We start from the raw sequence: 13,214 nt of genomic DNA, 5'->3' as shown, positions 1-13,214 counted from the left end.
TGGATTTCTGTCACAAATCAAGTTAAATATTCAAGAATAAATTTAACAGGAATAATTATGTCTTGCATGAAAACTGCTTTAATTCCCCACCCCATCACAGACTCTCTTCAGGAACAAATGAAACCACCCAGTCCCTCCATTTCCTGGAATAAAGGTTTTCTGGGAGAGGGAATAAAATATATAAAATATTCTGCACACATCTTGGGCTTCACGAGAATTTTAAAATAAGTATACCACAAATTTCAAGGCATTAAAATACCAGAGTGTTGAGAGCCAACCAAACTCTAAAGACAGAAAAGAAGTTTAATAGAGTATACAAAGCCTAAGTTCTTGAAAGAAGGTAGGGGGAAAAGGAAGATTTCCTTTCTGATTTGTCTCTTACCGTGTGAGATTCCAACTCAGCCATTTTCTCTGGAGACTCTGAGCCCAAATAATATATTCTTATCACGTGGTCAGTACTACCTGTTGCAATGAACATGCCACCTAAGACAGACAATGTTTCTTCAGTGAGAAGAAAAGTCATCCATGGAACAACTAATTTCAGTTATTTCATTATTGTCAAAGAAGCAGTTTTAAAGAAGTTTTAAACCGAAAATGTCAATGTAATACAAACACACATCCAGAAAAAATAAGTCAACTCTGACAACCTTTGCTTTAACCTGTACTTTCTCAGACTATAACATAACAATGAGGTCTGCAACATTTTACAGCTGTAGGTCTTTGTGACCAAAGGAAGATAAAATTGCAAGTTACAGCACTCATCAACTAATTCTACTGCTTTCTCCCATACCTTCAGAAATTATCAGAGTGCTCTCAGTCAGCCTATGCAGAAAAATAAAAGGGGAATAACTTGATATCCTCACTGGCCAAACCAAGTATGGAAGCGCATCTATTTGAAGTGCATTAGAGAAATTATTGGTGAACTGGGAGTCAGCAATTAAGTTATTTTCTTGCAATGTTTGTTTGTTCTGTTAATAATATTGCAGGAAAAAAATGGGTGCTTATGTGTAGCTTATGGCATTGAAATGGTTTTAATAATTTCAGGACTCCAGATTTTAAAAAAAGGAATACGTTAAGGGTTGCACGGCTCTAGAATAGTTCTCAATTTCAGGTAACAAAAATTAATAAGAAATTACACAAATTTGCTTAATATAGCAGAATAGAATAGAATCACTATTTTTGAGGATTAAGAGATGTAACAGGATGTCATTCAAGCTGATATTTTCAAACACGTACAAGGGAACATAAGGACTTGGTCACTCACAAATCACTCAATAGACTATTTTATACTTTGCTGTTCAGTACTAAGTAGACTACTGAATAGCTGCTCACTAATGAGACAACTCTGTCTCCCTCCTGCACTCCCAGGCTGGTCTGGCCTCCATGGTTCTGCCAAGCAGCAGCATGTGCAGCCTGGGAGCCAGAGGGAAAGAGGGAGGGCAAAAGTGCCCTGAAGGAAACACTGTGAATTACTGAAGCCCAAAGAAGTCCCTAAGTAAGGAGAACTGATTCTTCTAGAATACAGCCAAATCTGGAATTAGCAAAAGAGCCATCTCTAAACAGAAGCCACCTGTCTGGAAGATTTAAAGAACTTTCTATTGAAAGTCTTTACTCAAAGACTTTCTTTTGAGGTGGTAAAAACATTTTAGCTGAATTTAAAACATAGAAACAAGCATGCACACACACACACAAAGCAAAAAAGCAGCTTGAAACAGACACTCTGCACAAAGAAATTCAAACAATCACAGTTTGACAGTGCTGTAATTAACTGCAAAAGGCTTTGATATCATTTGTATTTATAAAGAAGCAATAGCCCTGTCACCCACCAAAGGAATTACAGTTCAGAAAACACATTCCAGCTACCTCATACTGCATACATACCAGAACTGAAAGATGAACAAGATATCTGAACACCAGGCCTGGACCTCTCCGCAAATTTCACAGGGCGATCCCTATATGTGACATAACAGCATTTTTACTCTTCATTACTTTATTCCTGCACTGCAACTAAGCTGGTAAGGTCAGCACATTCATCTTAAAACTCTTCGTTTCATAATTCATACCTTATTTTGCTAGAGCTTATTTTCATTTGTTTGCTAATAAAACCATCATTTTCCAAATTGAAAATATTTAACTTATTTATAGTTCTATTAACCAACTTAAACCCATTTAAAACAAAACTTGGCAAGCCATTTGTATAATAGGATTTATTTCCTATTAAGTGTGGGTTTGATGACATCTATAGATCCGTGTTCTTCTGATCAAATGCAATGAAATATCTTTGCTTGTACATTTCACACAAGGATGTGGTCCTAAACACAGCACTGCCTGGCAAAGCACAGAAAAAAGAAAAAAATAGCCTCCCCTCTGCACTGTAATGCCATATACTCTGCAACACATGTAAGAATGTGCTTTCTGCCCCACACACTGGTGTTATGTATGGCAGTCACACCGTAGTCATCCAGCAGCAAGTATAAAGCAGAACACATCCCCAAGGAACTTGTTCATTGAGAAGGAACGTGCCCCTAATTATCCCAGCATTCCTCTCCACTTTAAAATTCCAAATAAATTTGTCCTTTTAAAATAATAATCTGAACAGGCTTACTTAAACTTCATGGTGTTAGCATGCCACTGCCAGAAACAGATTGTTCCATCAGCACCAGTAGAAGTGAGGTATCGTGTTGTGCCTTTTCTTGCTGGAGAGAACTGAAAATAAAGTTTAGAATTCAATCAGCTAATTTCATTCTCCCCCTTACATGCTACAGATTTGTAAACGGACATTGACAAGAATCTTTTTCATTAGCATGTTAACTTTCTCCTCAGGATTATAGAGAGCAGGAACAGGCACAAACATAGAAAAGGAACTTTCATAAAAATAAAGCCAAGAAAATAAAAACAAAAAATAAACACATTTTGACTAGCAAGTCTATTTTGGCCATAGAAAATTTAACTCCAAGAGGGAACAAGCTTAGTCCCTCTTAGTCCCAGACCAGGGCAACAAGATGAGAGAATACCTCTGTAATTCTCTATGTCCGTGACATTTTCCTGCTTCCTCAAAAAGTCAAAAAGAATTATGATTATTTTCTGAACTATCAGAATTTTTTAAAAAAAGCTTGCTAGGGATGTTATATATGGTATACACATACAATGCATATATCATATTTTATTTATGTAAATATATATAATACAAAATCAAGTTGTAAAATATTGCCTTAATAATAAAGTAAGTAAATTGCAACAGAGTTAAAATCAGACAAAACTGGAAGCACAGACAAGAGGAAGACTAATGAGTTTCCCAGTTGCTGTGCACACAGCTGTCGAGGATGCCAGCCGTTTCCCCCTGACCCTGCCAGTTCATCTGATGCTCTCAGCTGGGACAAACCTACACTGCCAAACACGATGGAATGAGAACTTTTATTCCCATTTGCTAATCTACATTTGTTAGTACCATTTTATTTCAACAGCTTATGAAGAAGTGTTATTCCTTACCTGTATGGAAGTAATGGAAGCAGAATGGCCCTGCAGGACTGCGACTGGGGCACAGGTTCGAAGACACCACACTCTGACAATCTTATCACAACTGCCTGCTGCAAGCAGCGTGTTCTCATAGTTAACAGCCATGTCAGAAATCTCAGCTGAGTGTCCTCGCAGCGTTGAGAGCAGGCGCCCATCATCTGTAGCCCAGATTTTGACCAAGCAATCATCTGACCCCTAATGCCAGAAAAATATCCAAAGATTATATAAAATAATACACACGTTATGTGTCCATGATGCACATGTGGGCTGTGGATGAACAAGTACCTAAAGCACCTCGAGGTTATGAACTGCCAGATGAATAACTTCAGTGGGATTCCATAGAAACACATCTGAGTTTGGGAATCATTTTGTGATGGCAGGAATTGAGATGTTTGTAAAACAGAAGATGCTCTTTTGATTTGTACTAATATACACTGCAAATATAACATCTCTCAGTACCTTCATTAGTAATCAAATTTCAGATGAGATGTTTAATTATCTATTATTAACAGGCACATTCATCTGTGTGAGCAGGATCAATCCAGTACTAAATGTAGGGTGACCTTAAGGCTGGAGGGAGCTCTAAGGAAAACAAGAGCTTAAGCACATGAGGCACCTCAGAACCTCCGCCAGGCCCCAAGAGCTGCCAGTCAGCTGTACCACAAGGTTTAATTTTTGTTAATGGAAGAAACTTGGACCACTGAGAGAGAACTCATGGATATCATGTGCAACTGAGAGAATTCAGTTTGAGATAGGATACAATCCAACAGCAGCTTATTGTAAAATGCTTCTACCTCCAATAGCAGCTATGTAACTTCACACTCAGTCTGAATATTATTAACAATTTTTAGGCAGTTCACAGATACTTGAACTATTCAAACATTAAAAAGAATACTAATCTCAACCCTAATGCAAGCAGGCAAAAGAACAGCAGAATGCTACATTCAAGTCTCAATCTCTGTTTCTCCAGTGTTCTCCTAGGATTACCACTAATCATTCAGGCACATCAACGCAATAACACTAACCATAGTGTCAACATCATTTGACTTTAAATTACATTTCATTAGCTGCACATAAGCTCATAGACAAATCAGTTTCAGTACTTCTTATAACTGCAGATGAAAAAGATTTTTTTATGGTATAGATAAAAATGGAAAGGTCCTCACTGTGATCCAGAGTGATTACCATAACAGTATCTCTATTTGACCAATCCATAATTAGTGGGAAAGCTAGCAAAAAAACAAAGGTAACAATTAGCCTTCCAGGTAAATTGTGCTAAATAGCTATTGATAAGAGACAAGGGCAAAGAAAGCCAAGACAGGGATTAGCATTCACTCTTTAAAAATGCATTCTTGGTTATTAATTTTAAAAATCTGCTGGTTTTTAAATGCATAGAACAAAAACCAAGGGTAGTGTCATAGAAATGTATGTTATATATTATAATGAAAAACTGAAAATGTTATTTGTATATCCATATGAATATATACTGACATAGTATGGATTCTAGAAAGTACATTTAGCAGAGGTGTAAATGGCAGATGAAGTAATGAGACTCTTTATTTGTCACCAGGTTTTTACTGAAATGTAAGAGGACTGCCAGAATTTCCAAGGTTACCAAAGGTAAAATGTAGTTAAAAAAGTGTTAGACCAAACTCAGCAAGCAGTATGCACAATAATTACAAAGTCCAGAATAATTCAGGTGCCATTCAGCAAGAAAGTCGATTAACCAATAAAAATGAGCACTCATTTCAAGTGAGAGCTACAAGATCTGGAGTGGAGTAGCTCTTCTGTAAGGGTTAGCAAGTAGATAGCTGTTTCAGTCTACCAGAGCCAGAAGCAATTTTAAAACATCAAGTCAGGTGAAAAGTGAAAACTAACAATGAAAAAGGTGGATTTTCATATATATATATCAATTTTTTTCTTCCGTTCTTTTCCTAGAGGCTGTTCTGCATCTCCATCAGCAACAAAGAGGCTGTTAATGGACTCAAACAAGAAGAAAACCAAACTAAGCAAAGTAATCTTCAAAGAAAAGGAAAATTATTAGGCTTACTGTAAAAATCCTTCTCCCACTGCGATCAAAGGCTATACAGTAAACAGAAGATAGATGCCCTAATATCCTCTTGTGCATCTTCATCTGTTGGTAGGTGGATGTTGGGAACAAGTGGCTGAAACGTCCACATCCAGTTAATTGCCGTGCAGAAAGGATATTTACTGGAAGAAAAAAAGTAGTAATAAAAATTAAGACCTGGATTTTGCGTCCAGAACTCAAAGTAAACAAATATTGTGTCAGTTTAAGATTTGGTAACAGCTTTTATCATCTATAAATCTGCACCTCTGCCACCTTATCAGAACATTCTGTGCTGTCTTCCAAAAAATGCACAACCATGAAGGAAGAAGTTTTCAAAATCTATTGCAACACACAATACACCTGGTTTCCTAACAAATATTAAAGCAAAGTGAAGAGTTTTCATAATCACCAAAAGTTAATCCAAGAGTTCAGATGGTGAACAGGCAACAACTCCGTGGACTTTGAAAATTCAGTGTTAGTGATACGAAATTGCCATATAACAATTATCACAAATTTATTTTTGGATGGCATCACTTTTGTTTGTTGGTTTTTTAATTTGGGATAATATAGATTCATTTGGACAGGGCCCCAGATCATATGTCAGGATCAAAAGTTTTCTGTATGTTTCCCAAAAAGTCTCTCATTATTGGCAGTAGCAGCAACTTCCTTTCATTTTTATCACAGTGCAAGAACAAGAAATACACAGCACTGATAGAAAGAGTTCCAGTTAAGAGCACAAAAAAGAAACTGCAACAACGAATGATATCAGTATTGCTGTATCTAGGGGAGCTGACAAAAAGAGGCTGAAACCTCAGTGCACAAAAGCATGAGGTGGAAACAAGCACTGCTAGCAGATTCGCTGAAGGTAACTATGAACCTTTCCACTAGAAAATGAGAGGAGAGACTAAGCATGAAATTGACTGCCAGGGCACACCATTGCAGGAAGATCATCATGGCTGCAGAGTACAGAAAGATGCTAATTCTAATCTTTGATCCAATGCATAATTTGAGGTAACTCTTGGCATTTTATTTTACCTGTCCTCATTCATACTACTTGGACTTTTGACTTCAGCATTTTGAGAGTTCTTTCTGAACGCCACTATTTGCAATAGGAGGCTCCCTGCAGATCCCCTTATCTTGTGTACTGCACATTGCGGTAGGCAGGACTTCCCAGGAGCCACGGGAAGCTCTCCAGTGCCTTTCAGCCCTTAAGTTTAACAGCATAATGAACAACTTGACCCATTTTCTTAATTGTATCATCATGCCTGTCTACACAAACACCAGAGGAAGAAAAAAAAAAGACCATGGAAGATGTCAGAAAACTACAAAGTCAAGAAGCATCCTTTCAAAGAGTTACAAACTGGTTACACACTTCTGTACGTTTATAAGCTTGAGGCAGTTAAACCCAAGCAGAGAGATAAGCAGGGCAGAAAAATGAATTGATCCAGGTTTACAGAAGGTATTTTTGTTTCTCAGTTTTATGCCCTGAAATTTGGGTTATTTTTAGTAATTGAATGCAACACAAATGCTACATATTAGAAAAAAGGCACAGCAGCATGAAAGAAGTCTGTGCTTGAAAAATAATCATCAGGCTCCCACCATGACCTTATCTTCAGTCAATATTTGTTTTTCAGGCAAAAACACATACTCAGCAGTACTAGAGAAGTATAATTTGGCTTGGTGCATTTATTTACTATCTGCCTACTATTCAAGCAATATCTGATATTATATAGGAACTGTTCTATTATACAGAAACTGCCTCCCCTAGCAAAGTTTCCTCTCATCTTTTAACCTTTTCCCCCACCTTTTACAGGAGGGAACAGAGATCCCTTTGTAATAAATGCAGTTCAAAGAGTACCTTCTGCTTTGCCTACACATTATTTCTATACATTGTTTAGACAAACCAGCTTAACACCTAACTTCTTAAAAACATTACAGTTTCCTTTCCCCACCACTGGAGAGGTGTTAGGGCAAAGCAGAGATACAGCAACTGAGCAACACAGTAATTCTGCTTTGCCTTTTAGAGCATTCAAACACACAGTAACACCCTACCTGCCTTGAAACAATTTCAGATGGCTTTGAACATTTTTAACCACACACACACACAAAAGAAGCTGAATCAAAAAAGTGAAACTGTATCTCAGTATATTCCCAATAATCACAATACCTTCTGAGCACTGCAGTGTTCTCTTCTGGAAACATACTACTGCTCATTGCTGTAACTCAGACAAAGGACTCACCATGCATCAGGTGTAACAACAGCCAGGCACAAGTGCATCTTTGAACAAAAAGAAGGAAGCATTCAACGCACCTGATTCTCCCTGCAAGAAAGCTAAGTGTATACTAGAAATATTTATCTCACACACAAAGACATCACTGATCGTAGTCTACTTACACTTGATAAATTCTCACTGCCTTCAAAGGAACTGCAAAGTAGCACTCACACAGGTCAGAAAACAACAACAAACCATGCACAGATCTAGTTCTCCTATCTTATGGTAGAACATTAATGGGTGAAATACCCAAGCACAAGATCAAGAGCCCTGGAATATCTGTTTTCTTTAGTACAACAAAGTTATTATACTCAAAGTCTAAAATAATTTAAAAAGAAAAAGAAAAAAAAAAAAGAAAAAAACTGATTCCCACAGGGAGAATTAGCAAAACACTACGCTTAAAAACTGAGCAACACATTTAATTAGCTGAAGCACTTTGTGCCATACTAGGCCTAACAGCCGCCAGGTCCATTCCCCTTCCCCTCATTATTTACTCCTAAGGAAAGCTTTCAAAACTGTCTTGATGTTACGTGACATTCACAGTGAGCAAATCTAGTCTTCTTTTTAAGAAATGAAGCAACTTTTTTTTCTGCACACAGAACCGCTTTCTCCGATGAAGTTCTGCTCTTCTAGCTGTTCACATGACTGTTACCCATGTGCAGAGATGCTGTGAACCTCATTGCTGCTGATAGCCTTTCACCAGTCAAAACATCCCTTAATCACAACCTTCACAATCTCCAAAACACTCCCTGCTGCCACACAGAACTTGGCACACTTTCCCTTTGGGAAGGAGAGATTGCTGACCTCAGAAATGAGTCCAGTTTATCCTTCTTGCAGCACACTGGTGGGGATGTGGACTCCGACTCCCTGAGCTGGGGAAAGCCCTGGCTTACAGAAGCACCAACCCACAGCATTAGGTTGGGGTGCCATGCAGTCAGACACATGCATTTTTCTGCTTCTCACAGCCCTTGGTCCTTGAACATACACACTTCCAAAAAAACCCTGCACTTCTAGTGCAAGTACAGGCATGACTGCAGTGAGTGCAGGGGACTCAAATGCACTGTAAAACAGTAATTCATAAGTGGCAATCTGTATTGCTAGAGATAACAAGACAGATGTAACATCAGGCCTGAAGGCTGGGTACCTCTCAGAGCATGCAGAAGAAACACATCACAAGCCTGGATTTCACATGGACACCGGGAAACACACACAGTTGGCTCACACATGCCAAATACTTTCTCAAAGAATGGATGTGTCACCAAGACAGCCAGACCTGCTAATAGCCCAGAAACAAAGCATTTTGGCTTTCAGAGCTGCTGACTTCATGGAACTTCATTCAGTTCCAAACATACCACTCCCACAGAACCAGCAAAGAAACAGTCAGAAAGGCCACGCTCATCAACTTCACCATGGTATCCTGCTGGCAGCAAGCTTAAATATTTATCACTAGAATGGAAACAATGTAAGAGTACTTATACTCACTATTTCTACACCTGACTTAACTGTCTGCACAGGCAACTCAGAAGTGGTTTCATGACTGCACGTGATGCTGGGCACCCATTCCTTTAGCACAGCTACATCCAGCACTTCAGTGAGTACTTCCAGAAACCTCCAGGCAGTCCCTGTCTGACTGCCCCAGGCCATCCCAGGCTGATTAAGTCAGCACAGCACAGGAATTCACAATCATGTTGAAATATTGAAGAGCCTGTGTGTACCTCTTTGTTTAGTGATTTAAAACAAGACACAGACACTGCAGCACCACTCACCAGAAAAAAAAAAATCCCACTCAATTTTGCACAAATGCACACAGAAGAATTTTTTGACACCCAAATCAGGAACAGCCATTGGGAACACCAAAATCAAGTTTCTGTCTCCTGTACACCTGTAGATCAGGACATTCCTGTATTTTTAAACTTCGTCCATATTCTTCTCTCTAACTGGTAGTTTATATATCTATCCAAGGAGGACGGTATTCTTCTAGAAACTGGTATTTACAAAAAGGAACTCCTGGCTATAAAGACTCGTTTCCACACAACACTTTTGTGTTTCTTAATATAGCAGTTTGTGGGAAAATACCAAAAAACAAGAAAACATTCTGTTCTCTACATCACTAAACAGACACCAAGCAAGTAGCAGAGACCTCTGTCGTGATAGCATGACAGTGCTGAAGTCCAGTCCACCACTATGCCTCATCAATAACACTGTATTCACAATACATATATTATTATATTATTATATATAACGCAATACATATATTGTATATGAGGTTATGTGATCAATCTATAATCCAGCTTATTAGCAGTTCCCCAACTTAAGTGCTAATTTTAAAGTAAATTCAGAACTAATCTAAAAGAATAAATACAGAGATATACACAGAAGTAACATTACCAATATATGGAAATAGTTCCTTCTTAAGTGACACAATATAGCTCGAATTACCTGACAAAAGCAGGAAAACTACTAAGGTAATAGTTAATTATGAAAAAGTTTTAGGCAAATATCCATTTCTTCTTCATATAGAAGACCCATATTAACTTCACTCTTCTGTCACTGTTGCTGGAATACCACAGACCTTATGCAAAATGTGCCATTGGTTTCAACCACAAGCAGCCTCGACTTTGTCGCTTTTATGTCAGACAGAGGTTAACTTTTAGTAACGAGAGACACAGAGAAAGTGCAGAAGCAGAAACAGAAAGAGAGGAACAGATATTGTAGAAGCAGAAGACTGTCGTCATGATCCCTGCATCTCTAGAGGAGAAATGGCTGGGATGGAGGATGGAATCTCCTTAAAAGGATAAATTATTTCCAGAGATTAGACAAGGAAAAAGAGGGGAAAAAGAAAAAAGACAAGAAACACTATCCTAGGTACTCTCAGCATTCTGATTTTTGAGTTACATTAATCATGCTAGTTGGATGGAGTTCAACACAAAGACTTCCCATTAGAGATTTACACTCAACAGATAAGAGAAATGCACATGAATGAATCCCCTTACAAATCAGGGGAAGTCCATATATCTGCACTAAAACTCACATGGTAATCATAGATAAAATATCCTAATAAGAAAAGAAATCATGACAGATAGGACTCATATTTACACCTGCAAGAATCAAATTTGTTTGCTGTAAAAATAGTTAATGAAAATTCAGACCATACTAGGAAAAGACGTTTCAGTTTAAGCAAAACAGAGCTCTTTGATGATAAATAAGCTGAATGCATACAAATATCCAAGTTCTATACAAGTTCTTTATCCAACTGAAAGCAAATGCAAGTGTTGGCTTGGTGATTATTTCCTTTTATAGAGAAGGATGTTGCAAGTAGTCTGCTTTCTGTCATAACTGAACTAAAATGAATTCTTGAGACACAAAAGTTATCTGGGAAACAGGTGCTTTATTCCAGCTAAAGCTCTTGAACGAAAGGTTGTCTACATGCTCCTGTGACCATGCCTATTCAATTATATGAGCATATGCACTTCTTACACAGGTGTATCATAACACATAAATTAAAGCCTACTTCTCTCTAAACAGGATGGTGACATGCAAAGCTATTTAATGCGGACACAATGTTTTAACATGTGTACATATATTATAGAAGGCTGAAGCCAGAACAGTGCAAAAACAGTTATTCTACTGTCAGTGAGGATTGTTTTTTAGATTAATTAATGGTGACACCTCAAAAAAGCCACTAACGAAAACCCAAATTAGCATTTAAGCCAGAAAGAGCAACTTTAAGATGGAACATTAATAAAAACACAGAGGAGGAAAAACCACCTCATTTATGTTTCAAAACTCACCCACGTTTGGTGGTTTCCCATAATTTACAGGTAGTTCGGGAGGCCGGCCTCTGTGAAGAGCTGCAAATGCTGATCCCTTCCATAGTGTATGTCTGAAATCTGTATGGGAAAGATTAACAGTGGGTTAGAGAAATGATCGGCCAAGCCAGGCCCAACTGACCTATTCTTCCTAGAAGCAACAGCATCAAGCAGCACTCCCAGCATCCTCGCCTGTCATTTCTCAGCTGCCAAGCTCAACTGCTCTCATGGAAAAATAAGATTCATCTTTTTAAGTAGTTTGTCAGAAATTTAATTGGGGGAAGTTGTTAAGCTGATTTCTCATTCCTAAGCAATATGACTGTAAATGTTTTTAGCTTGGCTTTGCTTCATTTTGGTGAACAGTATCTAATCTGCTGGTAAGAAAAAGAGAACAAAAAAAGTAGGCACACTTTGTATTGAGGCAACATTCAATTCCGATGCGATTGTAGCCAACACATACAGGATCTCTCCTTACAAACTGTACATTTGAGAATACACTTCACATACATTCTCCCTGAAAAGAGGAGAAGTTTTTTTTCAATAAATCTGTTTTCTTACAATTGGTGGCAATATGCCCTATCTGTAGATACTCCTCTGCACCCTGTGCCCCTCCCCCAAAAACAGCTTTTAAAATGAAGACTGTTTTCTTTAAAGGCACTCCAGCTACACGCTGCCAACTGGCCTCAGAGAGCCTTCTCTCCAGAACAATAGCAATATTTCTGAGACTGTTCAGAGAGCCTCAGAAATTAGACCTGGACTTCTTCCATTTCTAGCCATCTGGAGGGGAGAAACGAGCTGCCACAGTGAATAAGAACTGAAACAGAAGGACAGTGCCACAGATCGGTAGATCTGCGTATCAGCACCTCGATCTCTGAACATGCTGTGCACAAGGTTATGTGACTCAGAAAGACTCCTGAGAGCACCCTCTGATTACAGTCCAAACTGTGCCAAAGAGCATTACAAAGTTGCACCTTAAAAACAGCACTTAAACTTTCCAAAATTGATCAAAATAACTACAAGTGCTAAAGGTAAACGGAAGCTTCATACTGAAGCACAACTAAGAGTAAAAAAAACCAAAACTGTATGTGTCAATTTTACAAAAGGTGCACTGTTCCACGCTAGTGGGTGCACACCAAATTGCACAATGTCACAGCACCTTTTTTTTCTGAAGAAAAAAATCCCATCGTAAATCCAGCAGAATTCTCTTCACAATAAATTTGTCACTTAGCAAGCACCACATATGTCAGCAATTCATCCAGCCTCTGTTCCCTAATCTACCCAGAGACCAGCTCCCAGAATAGGTATGTTTCCATGTTTTCTTCTAAGATGCAAAGTGATGTGAAATGAAGAAATGTTTTGCTGCAAACCACCCTGCAAATCCCAGTTAAAATAAAACATAGATTCATCCCTCAAATTTTGGATGAGCGACTGCAGATGCCACATCCACCAGGTGAGATCAAATGGATTAGCAACAAGCTACCATCCTGGTTACGCATCTGAGTCTGACTTCACATGCAGAAAATTTAGTGTTCAACTGCCACTGAAACA

The 13,214-nt window shown here is 38.3% G+C and overlaps 1 protein-coding gene across 7 annotated transcripts in view; it reads right to left on the bottom strand.

Moving 5' to 3' along the window:
* The window catches only part of BRWD3 (bromodomain and WD repeat domain containing 3), a 54,774-nt gene that overhangs the window by 31,557 nt on the left and 10,003 nt on the right, over positions 1 to 13,214 (bottom strand). For all 7 annotated transcript variants that reach the window (XM_015278524.4, XM_040699449.2, XM_015278525.4 and 4 more), the window contains 6 exons: positions 11,649 to 11,747; positions 5,567 to 5,727; positions 3,490 to 3,711; positions 2,606 to 2,706; positions 1,882 to 1,952; positions 383 to 483 (listed from right to left, as the gene is read on the bottom strand). In XM_015278524.4, the coding sequence (XP_015134010.1) occupies positions 383 to 483; positions 1,882 to 1,952; positions 2,606 to 2,706; positions 3,490 to 3,711; positions 5,567 to 5,727; positions 11,649 to 11,747 (755 nt within the window). The remainder of the gene's footprint in view (positions 1 to 382; positions 484 to 1,881; positions 1,953 to 2,605; positions 2,707 to 3,489; positions 3,712 to 5,566; positions 5,728 to 11,648; positions 11,748 to 13,214) is intronic.

Source organism: Gallus gallus, chromosome 4, assembly GCF_016699485.2.
Source record: "Gallus gallus isolate bGalGal1 chromosome 4, bGalGal1.mat.broiler.GRCg7b, whole genome shotgun sequence".
NCBI classification, from domain to species: domain Eukaryota; kingdom Metazoa; phylum Chordata; class Aves; order Galliformes; family Phasianidae; genus Gallus; species Gallus gallus.
The sequence above is the reverse complement of the archived record's forward strand: the minus strand, read 5'-3'. Positions and strand labels throughout refer to the sequence as shown.